General features: G+C 52.3%; 3 protein-coding genes and 1 non-coding gene across 5 annotated transcripts; 1 reads left to right on the top strand and 3 right to left on the bottom strand.

The window, feature by feature from the left end:
- Positions 1-3,627: 3,627 nt before the first annotated feature.
- TAFAZZIN (tafazzin, phospholipid-lysophospholipid transacylase) lies at positions 3,628-15,312 on the bottom strand. Its single transcript, XM_042974876.1, has 10 exons — positions 14,879-15,312; positions 14,582-14,710; positions 13,534-13,579; positions 13,204-13,289; positions 5,778-5,858; positions 5,666-5,707; positions 5,379-5,441; positions 5,132-5,184; positions 4,633-4,710; positions 3,628-4,480 (listed from the first exon to the last, which is right to left on the bottom strand). Exons 1-10 carry the CDS (start codon positions 14,985-14,987, stop codon positions 4,379-4,381), a joined length of 789 nt encoding a protein of 262 aa, XP_042830810.1. The 5' UTR covers positions 14,988-15,312; the 3' UTR covers positions 3,628-4,378.
- A 2,085-nt stretch (positions 15,313-17,397) lies between these two features.
- On the top strand, positions 17,398-23,312 carry DNASE1L1 (deoxyribonuclease 1 like 1). Its single transcript, XM_042974410.1, has 8 exons — positions 17,398-17,606; positions 19,691-19,902; positions 20,252-20,340; positions 20,420-20,506; positions 21,456-21,556; positions 21,702-21,814; positions 21,895-22,143; positions 22,226-23,312. The coding sequence occupies exons 2-8, from the start codon at positions 19,771-19,773 to the stop codon at positions 22,340-22,342; spliced, it is 888 nt and encodes a 295-aa protein (XP_042830344.1). The 5' UTR covers positions 17,398-17,606; positions 19,691-19,770; the 3' UTR covers positions 22,343-23,312.
- A 929-nt stretch (positions 23,313-24,241) lies between these two features.
- On the bottom strand, positions 24,242-26,903 carry RPL10 (ribosomal protein L10). 2 transcript variants are annotated; one of them, XM_007097282.3, is made up of 6 exons: positions 26,735-26,896; positions 25,792-25,850; positions 25,590-25,697; positions 25,222-25,360; positions 24,540-24,702; positions 24,242-24,452 (listed from the first exon to the last, which is right to left on the bottom strand). In XM_007097282.3, exons 1-6 carry the CDS (start codon positions 26,755-26,757, stop codon positions 24,300-24,302), a joined length of 645 nt encoding a protein of 214 aa, XP_007097344.1. In that variant the 5' UTR covers positions 26,758-26,896; the 3' UTR covers positions 24,242-24,299. The 2 variants fall into 2 exon arrangements, with proteins under 2 accessions (XP_007097344.1, XP_015399818.1); XM_015544332.2 differs by lacking the exon at positions 24,242-24,452 and having other exon boundaries at positions 24,583-24,691; positions 26,735-26,903.
- On the bottom strand, positions 24,752-24,884 carry LOC122235608. Its single transcript, XR_006213649.1, has one exon. It is a non-coding gene; the product is annotated as a small nucleolar RNA SNORA70 (small nucleolar RNA).
- Positions 26,904-27,381: the final 478 nt, after the last annotated feature.

The following is a 27,381-nucleotide window of genomic DNA, read 5'->3' as shown; positions in this document are numbered from 1 at the left end:
ATTCACGCCCACCTGGAACGTCAGAATGGGACCTTATCTGGAAATAGGGTCTTTATAAATGTAATTACTTAAGATGAGGTCATGCTGGATGAGTTAGAGCAAGCCCTAAGCCAATGGCTGGGGCCTTTTTAAGAAGAGAAAAAGGGGCGCACAGACTCAGAGAAGGTCACGTGGAGGTGAAGGCAGAGATCGGGGTGACTTTTCTAGGAGCCAAGGGACACCAAGGACCGCTGGCCACCACCGGAGGCTAGGAGACGGGCGGGAACGGATTCGCCCTCAGAGCCCTCAGAAGGAAACAGCCCTGCCCACGCCTTGACCCCGGACTTCTGGCCTCCAGAACCGGCAGAGAATACATCTCTGTTGTTTTAAGCCCCCTCAGCTTGTGGTACTTTGTTACTGTGGCTACAGGAAACTCACGTAGTATATATATTTTCAGCCCTGCCCGTTGTGTTTCCTCTCCTGTGAAATGCCTGTTCTGTCCATCTTCCCATGTTTCTGTTGCATTGTTGATCTTTTTCTTGCTGATTTATGAGGATTTATGAGCTCTTTACATATTCTGCATAAGGCCCTGTGTTGCTTATGTGTGTTACAAATCGCTTCCCTTTTCACTCTCTTTTTAAAAAAAAAAAAATTTTTTTTAAGTAGGCTCCAGGCCCAATGTGGGGCTCAAACCCACGACCCTGAAATCAAGAGTCAGGTGGTCCACCAACTGAGCCAGCCAGGTACCTCCCACCCCTTTTCACTCTCCTAATGATGTTTTCTGATGAACCAAACTTCTTAATTTTCAAAAGTCAAATTTACCATTTTTTCCTTTATGATTAATGTTTTTAATTTCCTGTTTAAGAAACCTTTCCCTGCCTCCAAGATTATGGAAATATTCTCCTACATTCTCTTCTAGAAGTTGTCTTGTTTTTCACACTTTTATGGATAGTGTGAAGGTAGGGGTCAACTTTCTTTTTTTCCATAAAGATGTCCAATTGTCCCAGTACTGTTTATTGAGACGAACGTCCTTTTACCCAGTGTCTTGAAAGAGTGCTTTTGGGCGATAAGAAGCGTCTATGCGGCTGTGGATCAGCTTCGGGGCTCTCCATGCCATGCCAGTGGTCCATCTGTCTATCCAACACCACAGTGTCTCAAGCACCATAGCTTCATACTAAACTCTGACACCTGCTCGTTCTTCTCTTTCAAGAGGCTCTTCTCGGGCCATTGTGCTTGCATATAAACTTTAGAATCAACTTGTTATATTGATCAGATTATTTCTAAAATCTTGATTATTTAGGGGCACCTGGGTGGCTCAGTCGGTTAAGCGTCCGACTCTTAATTTCGGCTCAGGTCATGATCTCGCGATTGGTGGGTTTGAGCCCCACATCGGGCTCCGCACTGCTGTGGCGGAGCCTGCTTGGGATTCTCTCTCTCCCTCTCTCTCTCTCTTTCTGTGCCTCCCTCTCTCCCTTTCTCTCTTCTCTCAAAATAAACAAATATACATTTAAAATCTTGAGTTTTAAAATTGTGGTAAGGGGCGCCTGGGTGGCTCAGTCGGTTAAGCATCCGACTCTTGATTTTGGCTCAGGTCATGATTTCATGGTTTGTGGGTTTGAGCCCCCCATCAGGCTCTGAGCTCACAGTGCAGAGCCTGCTTGGGATTCTGTCTCTGCCCCTTCCCCACTTGCTTGTGCACACACAAGCTCTCTCAAAAGTAAACTTAAAAAAAAGGAAAGTTCCCTCCTATTTATAGTCTGCTAAATTTTTTTTAAACTATGAATACTCTATCAAATACTCTTTCTGTATCTATTGAAATAACCACATGGGTTTTTTTCCTTTATTTGGTTAATACGGTGAATGGTATTTGTAGATTTCACAATCACATGACAAGCCAAATTAAAAAAAAAATTTTTTTACATTTATTTTTGAGAGACAGAGTGAGACAGATCGCAACAGGGGAGGGGAAGAGAGAGGAGAAGACACAGAATCTGAAGCAGGCTCCAGGCTCCAAGCAAGAGTTCGGCACAGAGCCCGATGTGGGGCTCGAACCCACGAACCATGAGATCATGACCTGAGCCGCCCAGGCACCCTGCCAAATTTTGCCGTGAACCTAAAACTACTCTGAAAAATAATTTGTATGAAAAAACCTAATTGCAGAAACATCTATATGGTAAATATCTGTAGTTGTTTGTTCAAATGGACATATATGAAAAAGTGGTATTACATTTGGACCTGCAAATGGAAATTAGCCAACAGTATGTGTCCCTCCCCACAAGTGATTTTTTTCCTTTCTGGTTACTTTAAAAAAAAAACCTTTGGGGCGCCTGGGGCGACTTCATGATCTCGAGGTTTGTGAGTTCGAGCCCCGCGTCAGGCTCTTTGCTCATCGGCTGGGAGCCTGGAGCCTGCTTCGGATTCTGTGTCTCCCCCTCTCTGTCCCTCCCATGCTCATGCTCATGCTCTGTCTCTCAATGATAAATAAACGTTAAAAGAAATAAAAAATAAAAATAAAAAAAAACCTTTTGGCACTCCTTTTTTAAAAAAATGTTTATTTTGGGGTGCCTGGGCAGCTCAGTTAGTTAAGCGTCCGACTTCAGCTCAGGTCATGATTTCACAGTTCCTGAGTTTGAACCCCACGCCGGGCTCTGTGGTGACCGGTCAGAGCCTGGAGCCTGCTTCAGATTCTGTGTCTCCCTCTCTGTCCCTGCGTTGCTCGTGCTCTCTCTCTCCCCCTCTCTCAAAGAATAAACATTGAAAAATTATTTATTTTGAGAGAGTGCATGCAAGCGGGGGCAGGGCAGAGAGAGAACCCCAAGCAGGCTCTGCGCTGTCAGTGCAGAGCCAGATGCAGGGCTCGATCCCACAAACAGGGAGACCATGATCTGAACTGAAATTAAGAGACGCTTAACCGACTGAGCCACCCTGGTGCCCCCAAACCTCTTACTTTGAAATAAGTAGATTCACACACAATTGCCGTCCTGATCAGGTTCTACCTTTTTTTTCTTCCACATTTCTATTATTTTGCATATTGTTTGACCCTGTCAATTTCAGAAGTTCCCACAGGTTTCAACCTGTTCTTGTTTCTGCTGACGTAAGTACAATGCTTCATTTCCCTCTATGTTTGGTGACCTTTGTGAAGTCTTCTGGGTTGAGTTCAACTTGTGGATGAACTGGAGACCTAAACCGAGCTCACTTTCCTGCAGAGGATTTGCTTTTGCTTGTACAGAGAGCACCTCCACCCGTCTTTGCTCCTTTCAAGGGTCTCCGGCTCCATCAAGGTGTCCCGCTTCCCACCTCCCCTCAAAGCACTTGTGGCTCGTGGAGGCTTGCTGGGCCCTTTGGAGACCTCCTCCCGCCTGGAAACAAGCCCGGGGAGGATTCTATTGCTATCTGCTGCTTCTTACCTTACTCGATTCGGCTTTGGAAGCAAGTCCATTAGCTTCGCTCTGCCTCCTTTGCAAAATGAGATTAATCCCTACTTTTGCAAGGTTGTTATGCGGATTACAGGTAACGACTGAAGTTTTACGTGACTGGTGCACACTGAGAGCTTGACGCCCATCTGCTCAAGGGCCCTGGTTGCTCTAAGGGTCCAGCCTTCCAGCAGGTCACCTCCCCCCATCCCCACCCTTATGACGAGGCCAGAGGTAAAACACGACACAGATGCTTTATTGGCTACAAAACATGAAAACCCAGGCCCCAGGGGTCTCTGGTGATGCCAGGGAGGTGGAAAAGACAGAGCAGTTGCTGGGCCCCGGCACACGGGTGAGTGGTTGGGTCTCAGGCCCTTGCCGCAGGCTCCATCCAGCTGGATTTCACTTCCGGCAAAAGGCTGCCCTTCTGCTCGCGGCGTGGAGCTGGGCCCTGCCTGAGGACCCCACGCCTGTGGGAAGTGTGGGCGGAAGGAAGAGGTGGCCGACGGCCGTCTCTGAGGACGTGCTGAGGCAGCTCCTGGATCGGGCCTATCGAGTGGATGCCAAGCCAAGGGCCTCATGAAGTCCTGTGCGGACTTCTGGTCTGGCCACCTGCCCCCACTCAAGTACCCTCCGTCCTGACGCCAGCTCTGGGAGAGGAAGGAGGTCCCTTCCGAAATTTTATCCTCCTCTCGTGGCCAAGTGGGAGGAGTAGCTGAAACCCTTCCTTCAACCGAAGCAGCTCAGAGCAGAGGGAATGCTCACCAGCTGGGACATGATTCCTGTTTGGGGTTGTGCACAAATCTGTCTAAAAGAACATATCTGCTCAAAACATCAGTCCGTCCCCCAGTTCAGCTCTGTGCAGGGCAAGAGCCTGGAGACAGCGCTGGTGGCCGGCGGCCGGTGGCCAGGGCCTGGGTGGGAGCTGCCTCTGTCCCGGGCCTGGGGGCCAGCCGCCCCCTTGCAGGAGGAAGTGAGGGCACCGTCTATCTCCCAGGCTGCAGGTGGTCGTGCAGCTGCTCCGCCTGGACCTTCAGGCGCTGGAATTCTTCCTGGATGAAGTCCGTCAGAGCTTTGCGCATCTCCACCTGAGGGGAAGGACTCAGGCTGGCCTGCGGCCCTCAGGGAGCTCTGCCCAGGAGCCCTGGGAGGCTGAGGGTGCCGGGAGAGGCTAAGACAGCTGCCGGGTGGCAAAGGGAAGCGGTGGGGGGGGGGGGGGCAGGGCAGAGAGACAACTCACGGCCGACTTGTTCTCTGCCCGGAGCCGTTCAAGTACAGGCATGGCGCTGAAGGGCTTCCCGATCAGCACGGTGATTTTCTGCCAGGAGACCAGCCACCAGTGGGTGACAGAAACAGGGAGAGTGCCCACAGCCATGGCCCAACCACCCCAGATAGCCAGAAGCCAAGTCCTGCCCCTAACTTGCCGCATGCTCCCTCACGGCCACTCTCCCTCTTTAAGGCAAAGTGGCCAGGCTCAGTGCTGTTCAAATCCTGCGGTCCATGCTCTGAATGTCCTGTCTTATCCAAACCCCAGGGCTTGCCGCCTCCACCCACCCTGATTTCTTTTGCTCTCCTTCTACTGGCCTTGGTGCCAGGAAGTCCCTCTCTCTCTGTTCCACTCGGTCCCCCTGCTGCAGCTTCAAGCTCAGCTCCTGAATCTGGCCTCAGCAGTGCTGAGTGGGAGACACGACGCACACAGTAGACAGACAGACACACGAAGGTCAACAGCCCCTACACACCTGTCCAAAGCGGGGGAAGTAAGGCGGGCTGTTAGGAAGGACATCATTCATTCCTGCAGCACAGTGGACAGAGGCCAGGAAGCGGGCATGGGGTAGAGCATGGTGACCTGGGAACAGATGGAGCCCCGGCCCCCTACCCCAGAGGCCCTCTCCCTGCCAGCCAGGGGAAACCCCCAAGACCTAGGGAAGCGCCTCCTCTCCCGCCCCCACACCCAGGCCACAGCCTTGGCCCAAGACAGGTGCTCACCGACATGCCACAGTGGCAGGATGACAGGGTTGAGATGACACTCGGCGATCAGACGTCCGATTCCTGCCCCGGGGAGAGGCGGGAACATCAGCAAGAGCACAGCTTCAGCGCCAGCCCACAGCCAGGCCACCCCTGCCGTCTTCCGGTTAAAACCACCTCCCCTGGTCCAGCTCCTCTGCCAGTCGAGCCCTCGTCTCAGCACCTGCCCCCTTCCCACTACAACCAACACACCCATCTGCCCCATCTGCCACCGTCCGACCCAGCCACACGAGGCCAGCAGTGCCTACCCCACTTAAAGCGCAGGAACTCAGAGCTCATGTTCACTTTCCCTGTGGAGAGAGAGGACAGAGATGAGGCTTGGCAGCTGGGGTGGTGTGCAACCCCGCCAACTGTACTGACCTTCTGGGAAGATGTGCACCCAGTCCCCATGGTTGAGCTTCTCCAAAATGAAGTCCATTCCCTTCTGGTAGACACCGTCTCCTGCCAAGAGAAGGCATGCGCCATCAGTCCCCGTTCTCTCGGGCTCCCTCCTTCCCCTGGGAATGAAGCAGCAGCTCAAGGACTTCCTCATCCTCCACCACACCATCCACGTGGACATCCTCCGAGAACTCTCTGGGGACTCAGCTCCGGTTGCGCTGTGCCCTCGACATCCTTTGTTCAGAATATTCTCTAAACTAAGTACCTGTCATGTGCGAGGCAGCATCGTTGTCTCAGTCTCCAAGTGAAATTCTTAACTGGCGATTCCCTCACCAGTCTGCACCCCGCCTTCTACCTGTTGGCCCCGCCACAGCCTCGGGCACTGAGCCACAGACACCCACAGAATGTGTCCGCGTGGGCTCCTGGATCTGCTCAGCATTCTCCTGGCCCTCCCTCCCTCTCCAGCTCCTGCAGCCTTCTTTCTCCTTGGGACACACCAGCCTTATGGCGAGCCTCCCATCTGCTGCCCCCAGCCCGGAGGGCACCGCTCGAGCAAACCAAGTCTACTCACGATCTCCAGCCTCGCTTGGGCCCAGGATCCTGGACAGCAACCCTTTCCTGGGGTCTTGGCTAGGCTTGTGCCCACAGCCATCCCTCCTGGGCCTCCCTGCCCTGCCTGAGCCCTCGGCCACCGCCATCCCTCCCTTCTGCTGACCGCTTCACTCCTCACAGGGCTCTGCTCCCTCTGAAACTAGTCTCTCAGTTATCGAGATCTCTTGGAAAAGGGAGAACATTCAATGGAACACAGTGTCACTGAGGGTTGGGAAAAACTCAGACTTGCTAGGCTGAGAGAAGGGGAGTGGAGCTGCCCTAATGCTAGTAACACTCACCTTGGAGACACCTGGGGACCATGATACTAGACCCAGGTGGCCTGGCATTTGCAGCAACACAGACACACATACCTAATGCTATATACTGGCTTTCAACTGGGAGTCCCTCGGAGACCACTGTGACCACACGTACTAAGAATCTCCTCGATCTTGTCCATATAGTGGACAGTGATAGACAGACTTATTGAGTAGGGAAAGCCATATCATATAGAGGAGGAGACACACATTGGGACTATGTCAGGCCAGTTCACCAAGAAATGGACTTTTAACCTGTTCTCTGCAAAGCCGAGTCTTTAGAAGGTGCTAGTGGGGCATCCAGGGGTCTCCACCCAACCCAATTGGGACCTGGCCTGGCAGCTTCTTCACGGGCTGGAGTTGCGGAGCAATCACCCACCACAGCTTCTCAGGGCATTGTGAGAGCACTGGTTCCCCTACTTTGGGTAGCATTAACTGGTAGGGGGTGGGCTTCAGAGGTGTCATCTCCTTCTGAGCCACTGGTGCAACTGCACCCAGCTTGAAATAAAAATTCATACTAAGCTACAATGCTCCCAAATCTTTGAGATACAGCAAAAGCAGTTCTAAGAAGGAAATGTATAGTGATACAGGCCTACCTGAAGAAACATGAAAAATCTCAAATAAACACTCTAATTTTATACCTAAGAGAACTAGAAGAAGAAGAACAAAGCCCAAACTTAGAAGAAAATAATAAAGACCAGAGTGGGGGGGCGCCTGGGTGGCTTGGTCAGTTGGGTATCCGACTTCGGCTCAGGTCATGATCTCATGGTTCATGGGTTCAAGCCCTGTGTTGTACTCTGTGCTGACAGCTCGAAGCCTGGAGCCTGCTTCGGATTCTGTGTCTCCCTCTCTCTCTGCCCCTCTCCTGTTCCTGCTTTGTCTCTCTCTCTCTCAAAATAAATAAACATTAAAAAAAAAAAGACAGAGAGGACCCAAATAAATAAAATCAGAAATGAAAGACGAGAAATAACAACTGATACCACAGATACACAAAGTATTCTAAGAAGGGCGCCTGAGTGGCTCAGTCAGTTAAGCATCCAATTGCTGATTTCAGCTCAGGTCGTGGTCCCAGGGTTGTGAGATCGAGCCTCACATCAAGCTCCACGCTGCTGGTGTGGAGCCTGCTTCAGATGCTTTATCTCTCTTTCTCTCTGCCCCTCCCCTGCTTGTGTGCCCTCCCTCTCTTTCAAAATAAATAAATTCAAAAAAATTTTTAAATATATTTAACAAAGGATTATAAGAGACTACTATGAAAAATTATATGCCAACAAATTGGACAACCTAGAAGAAATGGATACATGCCTAGACACACAGTCTTTCAAAACAGAATCAGGAACAAATAGAAAAGCTGAACAGGCCGACTACTAGTGACTGATTATTTGAATCTATAATCCAAAAACTCCCAACAAACAAAAGTCCAAGACCAGATGGATTCACAGGTGAATTCTGTCAAACGTTTAAAGAAGAGCTGATACCTATTCTTCTCAAACAATTCCAAAAAATATAAGAGGAAGGAAAGCTTCCAAATACATTCTACAAGGCCAGCATGACCCTGATACCCAAACCAGACAAAGACATTACAAAAAAAAGAGAAAACTATAGGCCGATATCCCTGATGATGGTAAATGCAAAAATCCTCAACAAAATATCAGGAAACCAAAATTCAACAACACATTCAAAGGATCATTCACCACAACCGAGTGGTATTTATTCCAGGGATGCAAAGATGGTTCAAATATGTGCAAATCAATCAATGTAATACACCACATTAACAAAATGAAGGATAAGAACCTCATGATCATCTCAATAGATGCAGAAAAAGCATTTGACAAAATGCAACATCTGTTCATGATAAAAACCTCAAGAAAGTCGGTTCAGAGGGAACATACCTCAACATAATAAAGGCCTTCTATATGAAAATCCCCCAGCAAACATCGTCCTCAATGGGGAAAAACTGAGACCTTTTCTCTGAAGGCCAGGAACAAGACAACAATGTCACTCTCACCACTTTTACTCAACATAGTAGTGGGAGTCCTATCCACAAAAATCAGACAAGAAAAAGAAATAAGAGGCATCCACGTTGGTAAGGAAGAAATTAAGTTGTCTCTATTTGCAGATGACATGATACTACATGTAGAAAACTCTAAAGACTCCACCAAAAACTGTTAGAACTAATAAACGGAATTCAGTAAAGCTGCAGGATACAAAATTAACATATAGAATCCGTTGCATTTCTATACACTAATAACAAACTAGCAGAAAGAGAAATTAAGACAACAATTCTATTTACAGTTCTACCAAAAAAAACAAAATACCTAGGAATACACTTAACCATGGAGGTAAAAGACTTGTACTCCGAAAACTACAAAACACTGATGAAAGAAATTGATGATGACACAAACAAATTGGAAGATATTCCATGCTCATGGATTGAAAGAATTAATATTGTTCCAACATCTATATGACCCTAGTCTACAGATTCAGTGCAATCTATATCAAAATACCAACAGCATTTTTCACAAAACTAGAACAAATAATCCTAAAATTTGTATGAAACCACAAAAGACACCGAATAGCCAAAGCTATCTTGAAGCAGCACAATCCCAGATTTCAAGAGATACTGCAAACCTGTAGTAATCAGAGCGGTATGGCACAAAAACACATACAGATCAATAGAACAGATCGGAGAGCCCAGAAATAAATCCATGCTTATGTCATCAATTAATCTACAACAAAGGAGGCAAGAATACACAATGGGGAAAAGACAATCTCTTCAATAAATAGTGCTGGGAAAACTGGACAGCTACATGCGAAAGAACGAAACGGGACCACTTTCTATCACTATACACAAAAATAAACTCAAAATGGATTAAAGACCTGAATGTGAGACCTGAAACTATAAAACTCCTAGAAGAAAACATAGGCAGTAATCTCTTTGTCACTGGCCTTAGCGACCTTTTTCTAGATACATCTCCTCAGAGAAGGGAAATAAAAGCAAAAATAACTCTTGCAACTACGTCAAAGTAAAAGGCTTTTGTACAGCACAGCAAAGGAAACCATCAACGAAACGAAAAGGCAACCTACTGAATGGGAGAAGACATTTGCAAATGATATTTCCAATAACGGGTTAATATCCAAACATCCAAACTGTGTAAAGAACCTACACAACACCAAAAAAATCAAATAATCCAATTTACAAAGCTAGACATTTCTCTAAAGACGACATCCAGATGGCCAACAGACCCGTGGAAAGATGCTCAACATCACTCACCATCAGGGAATTACAACTCAAAACCACGATGAGAGATCACCTCACAGCTGTCAGAATGGCTTGTATCAAAAAGACAAGAAATAACAAGTGTTGGCAAGGACGTGGAGAAAAAGGAACCTTCATGCACTGTTGGCGGGAATGTAAATTGGTACAGCCACTGTGGAAAACAGTATGGAGCTTCCTCAAAAAAATAAAAATAAAAATAGGGGCACCAGGGTGGCTCAGTCTGTTAAGCATTTGACTCTTGCTTTTGGTTCAGGTTGTGATCTCATGGTTCTTGAGTTTGAGCCATATGTTGGGCTCTGTACTACAGTGAAGAGCCTGCTTGGGATTCTCTCTCCCTCTCTCTCTCTTTCTCTCTCTCTCTCTCCCTCCCTCCCTCTCTCCCTCTCTCCCTCTCTCTCTCTCTGTCCCTGTCTGTCACTGCCCCCCCTTCTCACTAACTTTCTCTCTCTCTCTCTCTCTCTCAAAAAACATTAAAAATAAAAATAGCATATGATCCAGTAATTCCACTCCTATTAACCAAAGAAAACAAAAACAGTAATTTGAAAAGGTATGCACCCCTGCTCATTGCAGCTTTCCAATAGGCAAGATAGGGAAACAATCCTTGTGTCTATCGACAGATGAATGAATAAAGATGCGGTGTATACGTAGACAGACACAGGCGCACACACACACACACACACACACACACACACACACACACACAGACACACTCAGTGGAAAATTACTCAGCCATAAAAAAAGAATGAGATCTTGCCATCTGCAACAACACGGATAGACCTAGAGGGTATCATGCTAAGTGAAATAATTCAGAAAAAAATAAGTACCATATGATTTCACTTGTGTGGAATATCAAAATCAAAACAAATGGATAAACAAAGAAAAAGCAGAAACGGACCCATAAATACAGAGAACAAATTGAGGTTGCCAGAGGGGCAGGGGTGGAGGGATGGGCAAAATCGATGAAGGAGAGTGGGACATACAGCCTCCCAGCTATGGGCTGAATAGAAGTCATGTGGATGGAAGGCACAGCATAGGCAATATAGTCAATGGTGTTGTGATAGTGTTGTATGGTCACAAAATTCACACTTGTGAGTACAGCATAATGTACAGAGTTCCAATCACCGTGTTGTACACATGGAACTAATGTAACACGTGTCAACTATAGTTCAATGAAAAAAGAAAAAAGAAAAGCTTGTACAACACCACTTCCATACTTCATGTCATATCATAAGGCCTATGCTGGGGGGATGGAATGTTCTAGAATACAAAAGCCAAGCATGCCACATACTTCCTTTGCTTTACCACGTGAGCTCTTGGCTGCACATCGAATACGTTTAATAAATAACCTGTCCCTGCCCACCTTCTCTCACTGAAAGTGCTTAGCGCTAAGATTTTCTTTTCGGTTTTTAATAGTGCAATAGCACTTGGATGCAGACCAAAAGAAGAACAAGACAAGAATTGGACATGGAGGGGGCCTGACTGGCTCAGTCAGAAGAGCATGTGACTCTTGATCTTGGCGTCATGAGTTCGAGCCCCATGTTGGGTATAGAGATTCCTCAAAAAAGGATAAACTTTAAAAATAGCAAATGGGGGCGCCCGGGTGGCTGTCGCTTAAGCGTCCGACTTCGGCTCGGGTCACGGTGTCACGGCTTGTAAGAACTGGGTCGGGCTCTGCGCTGACAGCACGAAGCCCGCTTCAGATCCTCTGTCCCCCTCTCTCTGCCCCTCCCCAGCTTGTGCGTGCTCTCTCTCTCTCAAATAAACATTAAAAAGAACAAATAAATAAGTAAAACGTTTCAGAAACGTGCACACGGAAGACATCTGGGCGAGCCTGCAGAAGAGACGACCTGAGGCTCAGGGACGGGAGTCTCCGAGCAGAGTCCCCATGTCCGAGAGCGGGGTGTGGTAAACAAGGCCATGGTCGCTAGCCGCAACGCTGTAGCTTCCGCTTGTGTTTTAGAGAAACGAAGTCGCCTCCAAAGGCAGCAGCAAGAGCAAGCGCTCAAGGCAGCTGTGTGCCTACAGTAGCTCTCAGGGCCTGGAGGAGTGCGCGTTAAAAGCCCTCGACTGAGGTAACTTCATTGCATTTGACCACATTTCACTTTGACCACAAACAGGACACTTTGCTGCTGCCTTGGTGGCTTGTCTCTCCCTCTGTGCTCTGAGGTGCCATCCAGGCCCCCGCTCTCTGTCTGCTCTCCCTCTCTGCCATCTCTCCTCTACTTCTGCCACTCTGTCGCTGATTGGGTCCCCAACATCTTCTCAAGTGCCCTTCTGCGTTCCAGAACCGCACGTCCCACTGCCTCCGGGACTGCTCCCCTCCTCGGGGTACGGCCTCCTCACGTGAAACACGTGCACAGCGGAACTCCCCTCCCCTCCCAACCCCCGCACTGCATTCCCTTCGTCCCCTCCTCCCAGTGGCTCAGCGTCAGATGTCACCAAGTGTCACCTGTGGGCCGTCTTCTCCTCCCCCCCTCCACCATAGCCAATCTATCAACAAGTCCCGTCAACTTTGCGTCCAGAGTGCTGCCCTTGTCCAGCTGTCTGTAGTGGCCCCCAGAGGCCCGCTACCATGCTCTGCTGCCAGGATCACTGCGATAGCCCCTCATCCGGCTCCCTGCCTCTACCGGGCTCTGCTTGCAGCCACCAGCCATGCTGAAGCCAGGGTGCTCTCTGGGAAGAACAGATTTGGAAGCGCATCACTACCCAGATGACAGAACAGAGTCCAACATGCTTAACGTGATTGTTCTGGAACCTTCACATCTGTCACACCCTCACCTCGCAAGCCTGGTTGTTACCCCAAAGCCCGCAGCGCCCATCACAGACCGATGACGCTGCGGTGCCATCAGCGGGTCTCTTGGCAACACCCTTGAGGGAAGAGGCTGTGGCCAATGCCTCGTGACTTCTAACGCCAGAGTCCCGGCTTCACACAACCCTTAGGCAGTCCCAGGGCATGAGTGCTCCCCAAGAAGCCATCACTCCTCCGGCAGCCACTGCCACGTCTGCGGCAGCCACGCAATACAACTGGGACTCACACCAGTGGAGCAGCGGCTCCCGGCTCCCTTTGTTCCCAGGCTGTGTGTCCTGGCTGGGTCCCTCCACGCCCAGCGCTGCTAAGCCAGAAGCACTAGCCACAGTCCCCGTTGCAAATAAAGCCCAAAAAGGCCCCAGAAGTGCCTCCCTGCATCTACTCGCCCACGGACCCCTCCTTGGAGGCTCAGCTCACCTCGGCACACAGGCACACACTTGCCCAAGCTGAAGAAGCGGGAGTGTAGTTCTCTGGTGAAGCAGATGTCTGCAGCCGCGGGGGTCCTGAAGAAGGGACAGACGCAGTCATCCCTGGCTCCTGCACCCTAATGCCCTGCCGTCCCCCCAGCATGGTGCCTGACATCAGTGGCGATGTGGAAACGCGGCACAGGAGGGCCTGTGGAACCCCACCCCGTGCCCTGCCTGTACTGCTGGACGCCGCCTCCTGGGCAGAGCAGGAGGAGGGCAAATCTGGGCAGAGACGGGTGAGGCCTGCCAGGCCCACTGCGAGGGGCCCATTCCTCCTCACCAACGCATCAACTTCAGGTTCCAGATGTGGCGGAGTTTCAGGATCCCTAGAGAAGGAAAGGCTTCATGACCCAACCTGCCTTGTCCGCAGGGAGCATCTTGTTCGCTCCCAGTTTCAGGAAATGAGGAACAAGGGCAGCAGCTCTACCATTTATACGTGGCCCAAAGTGCCATGTTATAGACCCTTGGGCTGGACCCTCAGGTTGTCCCTGGCTCGTTCTTCTCTCCCACCCCAACCCGTATCTTAACAGTCACATCTGGCCTGCCTACCACACTGATATATTTTGACACTGTGTACTCTTGTACACTTGTCCCCCCACTGTTAGCGCCACCACCCGAGTGCAGGTTACTGAATGGCTCTAAAGCCTCCTTGTTGGCTTCCAGGGATCTGCGTGTGGCAACGTACAGACCCTTCTCTGCCTGATGGCCAGGGTGAGCTCGGAAAGGCTGCAATTTGACCAACTGACTTCCCGTGACAGTCTGACCTGCAGTCATCCGTACAGGCCCTGGGCACCCCCTGAGCCAGCCATTTGGGTTACTGGAGACTATGAAGTCAGCAGAGCAGGAACTTCTAGGTGGCGAAGTGGGCTCCCAAATGAGGGGAGTTGAAAGGTACAAACTCAGCCTGGAACAAACCCGGAACCAGGACGCAGGTCTCCCAGCCTGTAGCCTAGACTCTCCTTGCCAGGACACCCTATGGTTCTCAGATGTGTTCCACTACTCTGTGGGACCTTCAATGGTTTACAGAGGATAGAGGGTTCCACGGGCCTGATGCATCAAACTAAAGAGGCCGTCACATCTTGCCCTGCAGTCACTCCCCCACTTGCTCATTCCCTCCAAATTTCTGAGGCCGTCTCCAAATCATGTTCGGAGAGGATACCGACCAGGCCAGAAATCATATTTTGACTCCTGGGGCAGGACACCCCAGAAACAGGAGTGCCAGAGCTATGTACAGAGCCCTGTGAGAAGGGAGTTTGTTCTGCTTTTGTTTGGCGCCCTCCCGGGGTCTCTCCATGCTTCCCTGTGCCCAGAACACTGGTGCCAGGTACCCCAGAGATGAGGGTCATCCATGCAGGACTGGTGATTGGAAACAGTGATGAGGGGCGTGGCTGGGCCTCGGTTCTCGATGAGCTCGTACAGCACCTCCTTGTTGTGGACGGTGAGGTGGTTCATGTACTCTGGGGGGAGAGACGGACTGTGGGGAGGGGTCTTGGCCTCGCTGTCCCTGGGGCCCAGGGCTCCCCCCAGCCAAACTAGCCCCGGCCCGCACCCACAACCCCGAGCCCCAACTCTGGCTGGGCGTGGACAGCCGTGGCCGACCCTGCCTCGGCTTCAGGCCCACTCACTGGTCCAGAAGCAGCTGTAGGTGCCCACCAGGCCCATGACGACGCTGCTGGCCAGGGTCCAGGTGAACGGCGGCACCGCGGGGAACGGCCATTTCACACGTAGTGGCATCTCCCCCACCCAGACCGAGCTCCCCCGCTCCGCCCCAGGCGGCCTGGCGCTTCCCCTGCCACGGGGCAGCCTGGGGCGGGGGGCGCTCTAGATCTGTGTCCTCGGCCGCGGGGGAACTGGGTCCCTGACGGGCCCGCGCCACACACGGGCGCCGCGGCTCCGCGCGACCGGGGACTCGACCAAGGTCACCTCGCAGGTCAGGCCAGAGCCGGCCCGGCCCGACCTCTCGCCACAGACCAGCCGCCACCGGGGTCAGGAGCCAGGGGGCCCAAGGAGAAGCGAGAGGGGCCGGCGGCGGCACCCAGGCGCCCCGCGCCCCGGCCGGAAAGCGAGCCAGCGACGGGGCCCGGCTCCCGGCTGCCTGTCGCAAAACGCTCTCAGGCCTCTTGACGGCAGCGTGGGCGGGCCCGCGGGCTGCGTCGCCCCGCCCCGCCCCGCTCCAGCGCGAGGTGGAGTCCCGGCCGCTGGAGTGCGCGCTCCCTTTTTGTCCCCTTAATTCGGCCACAGAAAGGTCCGAGAGGCAATTTGGGCTACGCAGCACAATTAGCCGACGCCGCTAAAGGTCGGAGCTGGCGGGGACCTTACTTTCGCTTTTTTCCCCTTTATTTTTATGGAGGCAAAATTTATATAACGGAATTCGCCGTTTTGTGGTATTTTGATACCGATTTCTGCTATATACCGTATTTTATATATACAACATATATACGATGTTATACATGTTACATTATATAATTTTAAAGGATTAAAATAGTACAGATCTGTACCATATGTGTAGATGTAATATGTAATATATATGCAGCAACATATGGCATATAATAAAAGAAATACTCTGCATAATATATGTAATATAGTATTTTATGTCAGTACATTCCCACTGCCGTCAACCACTATCTCTAACTAGTTACAAAACATGTTTATCACCCTGGAAGAAAGCCCTATATCTGTTAAACAGTCTTTTTGTTTTGTTTTTATTCCTTTTTTTAAAATTTTTTAACGTTTATTTATTTTTGAGAGAAAGAGAGAGAGCACGTGCAGGGGAGAGGAAGAGAGAGAGGGAGACACAGAATCGGAAGCAGGCTCCAGGCTCTGAGCTGTCAGCACAGAGCCTGACGTGGGGCTCGAACTCACCAGCGGTGAGATCATGACCTGAGCCAAAGTTGCATGCTTAACCAACTGAGCCACCCAGGTGCCCCTATTCATTTTTTTTTTTTAATGTTAATTTACTTTTGAGAGACAGAGTGCAAGCGGGACAGGGGCAGAGAAAGAGAGGGACACACAGAGTCCGAAGCAGGCTCCAGACTCTGAGCTGTCAGCACAGAGCCCAGTGAGGGGCTTGAATTCGCAAACTGTGAGATCATGACCTGAGCCAATGTCGGATGCTTAACCAACTGAACCACCCAGGCGCCCGTTTTTAATTTAAGTATGTTCTACACCCACCATGAGGCTTGAACTCACCACCCTGAGATCAAGAGTCACATGGTGCACTTATGAGTCAACCAGATGCCCGTGTTTTTTAAATTTTGAAGCACAGTTTTATTGATTTTTAAAAATGCTTCTGGGGAGCCTGTGTGGCTCAATTGTTTAAGCGTGGGACTCTTGGTATCAGCTCAAGTCATGATCTCACAGCGAGGAGCCTGTTTGGGATTCTCTCCCTCTCTCTCTGCCCCTCCCCCACTCACAAGGGCTCTCGGACTCTCTCTCTCTCTCTCTCTCTCTCTCAAAATAAATAAACTTTAAAAACTAAGTTGATTAATGAATAAAACAGTGTTTCTAGTGTTCTCATCACCACTGCAATCCTAATGTGCTCATGCGCATGGGTCCGGCCAACAACGGGACCACACTGCAATCATCGGTGAGGACCCGCCGCCAGGCCACAGACTCCAATGAATCCCCTGGTCGTCCCAACAGCGACAGTGCAGGACCAAACGGGACACCGAGCTGCCAGCTTTGTTCTCCCCTTCTCTTGGGGACAGTTCCTCAGTCCAGCCTTGACTGCAGCGGTGCCCAGTTCCCGCGCTGACTGTCGCTCACTTGGGGTCTCCAGAGCACTTAGGAGTGTGCACCCACCCTGACAACCAGCCTGAGGACGTGGAGAGAAAGCTCTTGTGCTCGGGTGCCCAGGCTACGTTGGGCACGAGCTCCAGCTCTCGCTTGTTCTCTGCCAGAGGATGCCTGGAGGCAGCCCATGTCAGGGGCTGAGCGCTGGGCCCGGGAGAGCACAGCTCCGGGTTTGCATTCTCCAAGCAGCTCCTCCTCGCCGCGCGGCCTTGGCACAGGAAACCACTCGTTATGGGAATGCTGAGGCTCCATCACCCTCTGTGACTCACAGGTCTGTCATCCGCCCACAGCTCCCGGCCTCTGCCAGCGCCTGCTTCCAGGCGGGTCAGGGAAGGCGGGGTCGGGGGGCCGGCCCAGCCCGGGGAAGAGCCCAAGCTCCAGGAAGGGTGGGGCGACGGCCTGACCCGGACGGACGGGTGGGTCGGGAAGGCCGCCTCTTCCTCTTTTCTCCTTTCTCCCTCGGGTTCCTGCCCAGAGAGCTGCTGCGATTCCCTGAGGGTGTGGTGATCTGCTGGCCTGCTTACAGCCAAGGCACGCGTGGACCTGAGCTAGTCTGAGTAGGTATGGGCGCCCTCTAAGCAGAGGGAGGGAGGAAGTTGCCCCCAGACTGGGGAGAGGGGTGAAAGGGGAAGGGTGCCCCAGGGCTGTGGCCAAGGCTTGGTGTTGGGAGCCTGGGTTGGGCTTTGGGCCGAGTCCAGGAACAGTCACTCTCCGGTTCTTCTTGCCTTCAGCCCTTGTGGGGACCCTTGGCCCCAGAGCCTCCAGGCCTTCCCTAAACCACCCAGGGCTGCTCAAATGTCCACATACATCCCAGAATAGTAACCAGGGCAGCCCCCATCTTCCCCCCCCCCCCCGCCCCACCAGCATGAGTGACAGAGCAGGTGGCCAGGGAGAGACAGGCATTCGGCCCAGCCAGGAATATGAAGGAGATGCACAGAGACTGCATGACAAAGAGGGGAGAACAGAGAAGAGACAGGGAGAGATACAGACAGGCAGAGCCTTGGTTGAGGCAGAAAGTGAGCCCGAGGGGGAAGGTGACAAAGCCTTAGCTAGGATGCAGTGGGAAGTTACTCAAATAAGAGGGCAGAAAGTTATGAGCAGAAGGGAGGAGGGGAAGGGACAAAAGCAGAGAAGGAATATGGTTTGTTTTCCAGAACCAACAGTTCCAGCCAAGGAGACACCCAGCTAGCTAGGTGTTTCGCCCCATAGCCCCTTGCTGGCTGTGTCTCGCCTCGAAGCTCCTCACGTGAGCCACTTGGGGCTGGATCGGAGCTGACCACAGAAGCCCCCCCCCAAGTTGTCTTAAAATAACTACCTTTAGTTCATTATAATAATTTTAAGGGCGCCTGGGTGGCGCAGTCAGTTGGGTGTCTGACTTCGGCCAGGTCGTGATCTCACCATTCGTGAGTTCAAGCCCCACATCTGTGTGCAGACAGCGCGGAGCCTGGAGCCTGCTTCAGATTCTGTGTCTCCCCTCTCTGCCCCTCCCCCGCTCATGCTCTGTCTCTCTCAAAAATAAATAAACATTAAAAAAATTAGTTTTATAATATAAAATTTATAGTTGTATAATATAAAATCTTCCATAGGCAGAGTTTTCCACCATTTTTCCAACAGATGTGTGCACTAGCATGTCGACATGCTAGGCACACACAATTGAACCAAAAGTCCCTCTGCCAGCTCCCTGCCCCCACCCCCTAATACACTGGATAAAAGCTTCCTGAATTAACCCCACGGGGAGACAGTGCTTTTGGAGCTAGCTCCCTGTCGCCTTACTTGTAACAAGAAGCAAACAGTTCTTTGCTTTCAACACTTCCTCAGGTTGTGTTCCATTCGGCGCACCCCAAGTGGCGAACCCCTTGAGTTTAGTTACAAAGGTGACAGAGAGAAGGAGGCAGACAGAAGTAGGGGGACTTAATGTTGCTTACTGAGAATGTCACAGAGAGCAGGAGCAGAGCAAGGGGCTGAGCCCAAGTGACAGGACAAAGTTTGGGTGCATCTGAAACAAAGATTAACCAAGAGACGCTGCGAAAGAGGGGCCTTTCAGCTGGCAGGATGAACAAGAAGGGGTATCCAGTGTGGCGGGGGTGTGGGAAAGGGGCCCCATCACACACTGCAGTGAGTGATTTGGCATAGCTGAGATCATTTTAAATGTACACGCCCTTGAACCCAACAATTCTGCTGATATCATCTCACAAGTGGAAAGAGATCTGTGTGAAGGCGATCCTCCTACTGCTAATGATGGTGAAAAGCTGGAGTTAACTGTGAGCTTGAACTCTTGTGTACTGCCGGTGGGAATGCAAAAAAAGGGTTTAGCTACTATGGAAAATAGTATAGCAGCTCCTCAAAAAAACTAAACCTAGCATGACTGTATGATCCAGCAGTTCCATTTCTGGATATATATGCGAAAGGATTGAAAGCAGGATCAAACTCTTGATCTGAGCCCAAATCTTGACGTTAGGGTCGCGAGTTCAAGCCCCTCCTTGGGCTCCACACTAGGCGTGAAAGTCAAGCCATATGTGCCAATGTTGGAAAGCGTCCGCAGGGAGAAAGGCGGGAGATCTGCAATGCTGGCAGCTCCGGGAGGCTGGTGCTGGGCAGCAGGACGGGCGTCACTTCCTCTGTCCCCCACTGCCATGTCCTTCCAGAAGCAGAACCGAGCCTAGCTGGGAGTGTACCCTGGGACAGCCCGGGCTCCCTCGAGGGCCCTGGCGTCGCACACCCAGCCATGCATTACCCGGCGGTGCTCCTGCTTCTCCTGCCCGGTGGGGTCGAGGCCTTTCGCATCTGTGCCTTCAATGCCCAGCGGCTGACGCTCACGAAGGCGGCCAGGGAACATGTGATGGACACGTTGGTCCGGGTACGTTCATCCCTGAAGGAAAGCTGTGCCCACAGCCCGAAGCCCCTGCCCTGCCTGACCAGGGGCATTTCCGAGAGAAGAGGGGACAACAAGAGACATGGGTCTGGAGATGTGGAGCACGCTCCTTCCCTGTCATCGGCCTCAGTCTCCTCCTCTGTGATACGGGTGCGGTGTGGATGGGGTGGCACGCGGTGTCCTCCCAGGTCCTCTCTGGTCCCAGTGCTCTCTGTTGGCTTCAGCCAGAGAGCCACAGCACCCTTGGCCACAAAAGTGCCAGTTCCCCAGGGACCACACCTTCCCCTTGGGGTCGCCGGCGCTGAGTGGGGCTGGCCCTCCTGGTGTCCTGCAGATCCTGGTTCGCTGTGATATCATGGTGCTTCAGGAAGTAGTGGACTCTTCTGGCAGTGCTATGTCCCTCCTGCTTCGAGAACTCAATCGGTGAGGAGGGCTCTGTGGGTCTGATCCGCCCCGACCAGAGCCGCAGGGTCCCTGAGCCTGGCTTTCCCTATCGCGGCAGATTTGATGAGTCCGGGTCCTACACCTTGCTGAGCAGCCCCTCGCTGGGGCGCAGCACGTACATGGAGAAGTACGTGTATGTCTACCGGTAAGCGCGGAGGGCAGCCGGGGCAACTGGTGCTCCCCCCCGGGGGTGGCCCTCACCTTCTCATTGCACTTTTTCTCCTCACTGATTGTATCTGGGGATCTTACTCTCCTCTGCCCTACTCAGCTCTGGTGCCCATATGTCCCTACAGCAAGAGGCCTGCCTTCTCCGTGCACAGAGGTGGGGCCCTCCGCAGGGCCGAGAGGCGCCAGGAACTCGGGCGCCGGCACGCACCGCCCGAGGCGGGCGCAGCTGGGAGTGAACCTGGGAATGCGGTTCAGGGCAAGGCTGGCGTCCTCTTTGGGAATTGGCTGACACTTCTGGGAAGAGACCCAACAACAGGGGCTCCCTGTGGGCCTTGGACAGGCCCGGTTTCTGGAGACAGCCCGAAGTCCTTAGGACAGCCTGGCGGCGGCAGAGCCCTCTAGGGTCAGGATGGAGAGGGCAAGGGGAGTGGTCAGGTCAGGAGGCCTATTTGTATAGATGAAATCATACGATGTGTAGAATTCACTTCAAAGTAATGGCGGAGGGGGGACAGAAACACAGCCACACGGGAACGCTCGTAACGGCCCCGAAGTAAAAATGACAGTGCAAGTGTCCATCGGCTGCGCACTGGATAAATGAAAGGCAGTATCCGTGTACAGAGACAGAAAGTAGATCAGTGGCTGCCTGGGGGGGCTGAGGAGGAGGGGACTGGGGAACGGCTGCCACGGGTGCAAGGTTTCTCTTTGGGGCCATAAAAAGGTTCTAAAATTGATTGTGGTGATGGTTGCACAACCTGTGAATGTACTAAACACCACTGAATTGTGCGTTTTAAACAGGTAACTTCCAGGTATGTGAATTCTAGCTCAATAAAAAACAGGTTCTAGGAAAAAGGCGAGGAAGGTTGTGGCCACTTGCAAACCAGAATCCATGATGTGAGGCCACTGCTTCCCATCCCTTGCTCCCCCAGGTCGCACAAGACACAGGTCCTGGATTCCTACGTGTACAATGACGAGGATGATCTCTTCGCCCGGGAGCCCTTTGTGGCCCGGTTCACCTTCCCCAGCAAGGGTAGGAAGGGGAGAGGGGTGACCCTGCTATCTGGGAGCTGGAAGGAGGACCTGGCTGGCTCTACTAAGCGCTCGGTTACTGAGAAGAGTCGGGGTGGGCAGTGGCCAGGAGAGGATGTGAGTCCTCCGTCCCCGGGGTCTTGCAGTCCTCCCCAGCCTGGTGCTGGTCCCGCTGCACACCAGTCCGAAGACCGTGGAGAAAGAGCTGAACGCCCTGTACGATGTGTTTCTGGACGTCTCCAAGCACTGGCAGAGCAAGGTAGGGCGGGGGCAGCTTGCGCGGGAGGGCCGGGGACATGATGGCTGGGTAGCCCGGCCTGACCGCCACCCCCTCTCCAGGACATGATCTTGCTTGGGGACTTCAACGCTGACTGCGGCTCGCTGACCAAAAAGCGCATAGGTGAGCTGGTGCTGCGGACTCAGGAAGGCTTCCATTGGGTGATCCCCGACGGGGAGGACACCACGGTGCGCGCCAGCACCCACTGCGCGTATGACCGCATCGTGCTGCACGGCGAGCGCTGCCAGAGCCTGCTGCGCTCCGCTGCCGCCTTTGACTTCCCCGGGAGCTTCGGACTCACCGAGGAGGAGGTAAAGGGGGAGACAGGAACGGCTTCCCAGGGAAGCGCCTCAGCCCTGGCACTGACGCTCTGTCTCGCTGCCCGCCCCCCAGGCCCTCAACGTCAGCGACCACTACCCTGTGGAAGTGGAGCTGAGCCGGGCGGCACGCAGGGTCCGGCCTCTCGGCCTGGCCGCCGCTCTGTTGCTGCTGCTGCTGCTGCTTCCCTAACTGGGCCTGCCGCCTACAGACGTGAGAACGGTGCTGCCTTCAGGACTCAAATCCTGGCCTCCGCCATCTGCTCTCGGACGGCTTTGGGGTCCAGAGACTCCTGAGGGCGTCACCTGCAGCCCTCCTCCATCTGACTAGAGCTCTGCCCCACTGGACTGTGGCTCTCCTCCATCTGTCTCTTCTTAGGCTTGGCTTGCGTTCTTTGATTGGGCTCCTGGCTGGCATTAGAATGTAGAAGAGGAAGGCAGGGAGGGGCCCTGAGGCTAGACCCATGCCACTGTGTCCCCAGCTACTGTCAGGAGTGGGGATAGAGCAGGCTCCGGGGCAGGGGGAGGAGGAGAGAGAGCTCTGGTGATTCTGGCTAAACTGCAGGTCTCAGAAAAGGGAATCACAACAGACCCAAAGATTTTTATTCTATGACAAAAAGGGAACTTACACATTGAGCACAAAAAGCTAAATTGTAGGGATATCGCATACGTGTAGCTGATACGTCAAAGGGCCATTTCCATTGCACACGGGATTCATCTACATCAGTATTAGGACTACAGCAAATACAAGGATTGAGAAGCAGTTTACACATACACATAGTAACTAGAGAACAGAAAACGTTTCAAACAGCCCCGTGCTTGCTGTGCCTGCTGCAGGAGCCCATATTTGCAACCTTCTTGCAGCCCAGGGCGCAGGGTCAGTCCAGTGGCTGGCAGGGCTCAGGTTTACAGAAAATATATGTAGCATTTACCGTGTAACTGTGGTAGCAACTGTGTGGCTACATGGTTGTTCAGCCAAAGGGGATACATGATAGGATACATAGCAAAATGTCAACAATGATCCTATTTGGGGTGTTGGTATCACAGAACCCTTCCTTCTCCAGCTCTTTTCCAGAGAGCAGTGCTCAGTAAAGCCCATTAGCAAGACATCAGAGCCACTTAAGCACAAATGTTTATGGTTTAGAACCACCTCAAGGTCAAAAATAAAGATCATTTTAAACTTCATAAATGGCTGGAAGTAATGATTACGAAAGGACTCTCAGGAGCCACAGGGATTAAGTGCAGCACAGTCCAGCTCCGGGAAGCAGTACACAGCAGCTCTGGGGCCACCGTGCACGGCTCTGGAACCAGATCCCCTTCTGCATGCACAGCCCCAGGCCATCCAGCCTGCTAAGAACTCCCCAGGCCGGTTTCTGCTGCTCCACGGATACCCAGCCTGTTCCTGCTCTTGTAATCCTGGCCCTCAGAAGTGCTGGCCAGCACACCAGGAGCTCCAGGCCAGGGGAGCTGCATACTTGCCAACTGTCTCATTGCCAAGCCTATGGGCTGTTTCAGCTGGGGGAGCTCGAGGTCAGGGGACACTGGCCAGGGTGGTGAGGAGGGACCCAGAAATGAGGCCACAGGAGCGGTGGATGGTGTGGGTCAAAGCTGGACAACTCCCAACACAGGAAAACTATTCAAGGGCTAACTGGAGGACCGGGTCTCCTCGAGTGCTGGTTAAAACATGGCTGGAACCATGCCTGGTCTGATTCACTTCTGTTTCCAGTGATGTTGCTGGTCTGGGACCCGTGGGGAAAGATTCCACAAGCAGCCAGAGGTCAACCTTAGGCCACCAGCCCTATTTCATCACTGGGCAGGGCACTTTACTAAGGCAGCATCCACTGGACTATACTGGACTAATCACAGCATGAACTTGGCAGGGAAAACCTGAATTGATAGGCTTCTGATCTAGGCAGGTCCAAGTCCAAGTCCCAACCGGACAATTGAGAGGATGCTGGTCCCAGGCCATGTCGCTAGGTCTGTCTCCTTGCTGGCCTTGGCCAGCTCATCAACCTTCTTCCGAAAAGACAAGGTAGTGACTCTCGAGTCCCCCTCCCAGCCCACCACCATTGAATCCAGATGCAAAGACAAATAGACAGGAAGCAGGATTTATTGGTGGGCATGAATGGGGAAGGGCAGTGCTGAGGTTCTCATGAGTGCAGAGCCCGCCATTTGTCCAAGGGGCCACGATTAGGGATGTATTTGACCCCACAGCCATCTGGGATGAGCCGCTTTTCAGCCACCATGTCTTCAAATTCGTCCGCGTTAAACTTAGTAAAGCCCCACTTCTTGGAAATGTGGATCTATGGAAAGATGAAAATAACGAAATCAGGAAACCTGGACACTGACCGGGGCAAGTAAAGCAGGACCAAGGTTTCGGCACAACTTACCTTCTGGCGGCCAGGGAACTTGAACTTGGCCCTACGCAGGGCCTCAATCACATGCTCCTTGTTCTGCAACTTGGTACGGATGGACATGATGACTTGGCCAATGTGGACCCTGGCCACTGTGCCCTGGGGCTTTCCAAAGGCACCCCGCATACCTGTCTGGAGCCTAGATTGGAGAAAGCATGAGGCCAACCCTCAATGTCCACTGGAACAAAAACTGTCTCCAAGGTCCCTTAGGGCAACCCGTACAACCAACAGGCTGCATACACTACCAAGGAGGCTGCTGTTCGCAGCCATTGCACACTGGGCCCCATGGGAAAAGAGCACAGTCGGCTTAACTGGCTGCAGAAAATGGAAAACCTGAAAAGACTAGGCAGCCCCTACAAGGTGTCATTGGGCTCAGCTGAAAGCCTTCCAACTGGTGGCTGCTTCAGCTACCTGCTTGCTGGCAGATGGGTATCATCAGGATTAAAGCCTCTCCCTCAGAAGCACCTCCCTCCACCTGTCACCCAGAGTCTAAGACTTCGTCATGATACCTTTTGTTTTGGGAACCTTTAACTTGGCTTTATTATGGGGGAGTCCCGTACGAGAGACCATCTCTGTTCCGATGGAAAAAACAAGGCAAACAAGAGCCTCAAGTTATGGGAAAACCCCTCAAAAGACAGACACCCAGGACCCAGCTCACCTGTCAGCTCCAGCACAGGACAACATCTTGTTGATACGGATGACATGGAAAGGGTGGAGCCGCACCCGGATGTGAAAACCATCTTTGCCACAGCTTTTCACCATGTACTTGTTGGCACAAATTCGGGCAGCCTCCAGGGCTAGGTTGGGGGCAGGTGGGAGGCAGCAGTGAGACAAGATAGGACAGAGCCACTTACTGTAACCGTCCCTGGCCCTCAGTGTACATCTGTATCGACTGGGTGAACTTCATAAAAAGGCTCGCCATCAGATACTCTTGATTAAATGGTGAATCTGGTGCTGTTTGTTCTGGGTCTGGTGGGGGAGGGGAGCAGTTAGAAAGGATGGGATTAACAAGGAATCCGGCCTCACCTTCAGAGGAGAGCTGCTCGTATTCATCTGACACCATGTGGCCACACAGTGGGAACTCATCCACTTTTGCCTTCTTACGCCCCAAGTCGAAAATGCGGATCTTGGCATCTGAAAAATATGGAGGTAAGTATGTGGGGGAGGGGCACCGGAGGCAACTGAGTCAGTGCAGCCAAACCAGTTTGGGAACTCTCCCACTACTTACCAGGGACACCTCTGCAGAAACGAGACTTTGGATACGGCTTGTTCTTACAATACCGGTAACTGTGGGGAGGGGAGAAATCCAAGTTTATAGTTCACAAGTGAACCCAATAAGCACTCTGAGAACTCCCTTCAATTAAGACCAAAGGATGGCAGGGAATGGGGACTGGGGGGCAACATCTCAATCTCTAGCTGTCTCCACTCCTGGAATTTGGCTCTAAGCAAAACACGGTCAAAACAAAGTGACCAAAAATTAGATAACACTCATACAGAAAACATAGAAGCAAAAAATCTCCCTCAACCCCGTATTATTATGGTTCCATGCTTCCTATAAGGTCAACAGGTGGAAAGGCACTTTTCCAGTTAAATAAGAGAAACATCTCAAAGGCACTGCAAATTTCTTGCTAATTAGTAACATGATTCATGCCACTGATTTTTGGGCACGTGGCAATAAATCCGCCTTCGAAACCACATGTGAAAAGATTCTGACGCCCCCTGCAGGGCACACGAGGTGGCTGAGCCCTCTGGTCAGGGCGGCCCTTGGCGACCGAGGCCGAACGGGCATGTCGCCCGGAAATAAGATGGGGATGGCACACAAAGGCCCTGAGAGGGTATCGAGTCTGAAAAGGTGGCTAATTTCCAAGACGGAGAGTAGATGTAAGGCGGCCGTCGATTTCAGCCCGTAAGTGGCGGAACACACGCAGGCCAAGGTAAATCTGGCACCCCAACAAAACAGAAGAAACGCTTAAGAAAGGCCTGAACTTTAAAAGAAACAGACAGTGTAAACGAAATCCCCAAGCGACCCGGAATATCAGTAAAAACGTGGAGTCCGTTCGCAATATAGAAAAGGTGCCCCGGAGGCCCCACCCCACGGTTAATTTTAGCGTTGAAGTACAGTTCTCCCTCCATTTTTCACATCAGCGAAATTGCACGGATTTGGCACTCACCACCGGGCGGGGCGGCGGCCCATGGCGACACCAAGATCTTCTGTGGCTGCAACGAAACAGACAAAGTCGGAACAGAAGACGCGGACAGGCCTCAAACCGGGACAGAGAACCAGCAAGGACAACGCACAACTCCAGAACCACGACTACTCACCGCGCCGAAGGAAAAGAGGCGCTCCCACGCCTGCGCATGCCTTATATAGGCGGCCGATCTTCGCGCATAGGAACCATAGAGTCCCGGCCAGAGCGGGTGGACGCTCTGTCACACTTCCGGACCATAGATGCAGCAGCTTTGTGCGCCTGCGTGCGGGCGGGGCTCCGCTCCAGAGCTGAACCGGGACACAGCTGAGCGTTCAAAGGCGGGCGGCCAGCTAGCCAATCTGGCCTCGCCACATCGGCGCGAGAAGCCTGTTTCCGGCCGGCCATCTTGGGTGTAGAACTCTTCCCCGAGGCTTTGCCGTAACTATGAACGCCATATACTCCCGGGGTTGAAAGAAGGAAAGTACCCCTGAATGTGGCTTACTGTGGCTGCTTGCGTGTTCCCGGAGTCACGGGGCTGGGATACGCACCCCCCCCTCCCCCCGAGCCTCCCTCTGAGCTCCAGGACCCCATGGCACATGCCGTGCTGGAGCCTAGGTCCACGTCCCTTT

This window comes from Panthera tigris, chromosome X (assembly GCF_018350195.1).
Source record: "Panthera tigris isolate Pti1 chromosome X, P.tigris_Pti1_mat1.1, whole genome shotgun sequence".
Lineage (NCBI taxonomy): Eukaryota > Metazoa > Chordata > Mammalia > Carnivora > Felidae > Panthera > Panthera tigris.
The sequence above is the reverse complement of the archived record's forward strand: the minus strand, read 5'-3'. Positions and strand labels throughout refer to the sequence as shown.

What these genes read in the sequence shown, in the direction of transcription:
- RPL10 (XM_007097282.3), bottom strand. Translation starts at nt 26,757, where the DNA reads ATGGGCCGCCGCCCCGCCCGGTG. An exon ending in CGAGCAGCTCTCCTCTGAAG is followed by an intron (nt 25,361 to 25,589) that starts GTGAGGCCGGAT and finishes CCCCCAACCTAG; the next exon opens with CCCTGGAGGCTGCCCGAATT. An exon ending in TCCTGTGCTGGAGCTGACAG is followed by an intron (nt 24,703 to 25,221) that starts GTGAGCTGGGTC and finishes TCTCCAATCTAG; the next exon opens with GCTCCAGACAGGTATGCGGG.
- DNASE1L1 (XM_042974410.1), top strand. Translation starts at nt 19,771, where the DNA reads ATGCATTACCCGGCGGTGCTCCTGCTTCTCCTGCCCGGTGGGGTCGAG. An exon ending in AAGTACGTGTATGTCTACCG is followed by an intron (nt 20,507 to 21,455) that starts GTAAGCGCGGAG and finishes TTGCTCCCCCAG; the next exon opens with GTCGCACAAGACACAGGTCC. An exon ending in TCGGACTCACCGAGGAGGAG is followed by an intron (nt 22,144 to 22,225) that starts GTAAAGGGGGAG and finishes CCCGCCCCCCAG; the next exon opens with GCCCTCAACGTCAGCGACCA.
- TAFAZZIN (XM_042974876.1), bottom strand. Translation starts at nt 14,987, where the DNA reads ATGCCACTACGTGTGAAATGGCCGTTCCCCGCGGTGCCGCCGTTCACC. An exon ending in GGATGACCCTCATCTCTGGG is followed by an intron (nt 13,580 to 14,581) that starts GTACCTGGCACC and finishes TTCCTTCTCTAG; the next exon opens with GGATCCTGAAACTCCGCCAC. An exon ending in AACCTGAAGTTGATGCGTTG is followed by an intron (nt 13,290 to 13,533) that starts GTGAGGAGGAAT and finishes TCCCTTCTTCAG; the next exon opens with GACCCCCGCGGCTGCAGACA.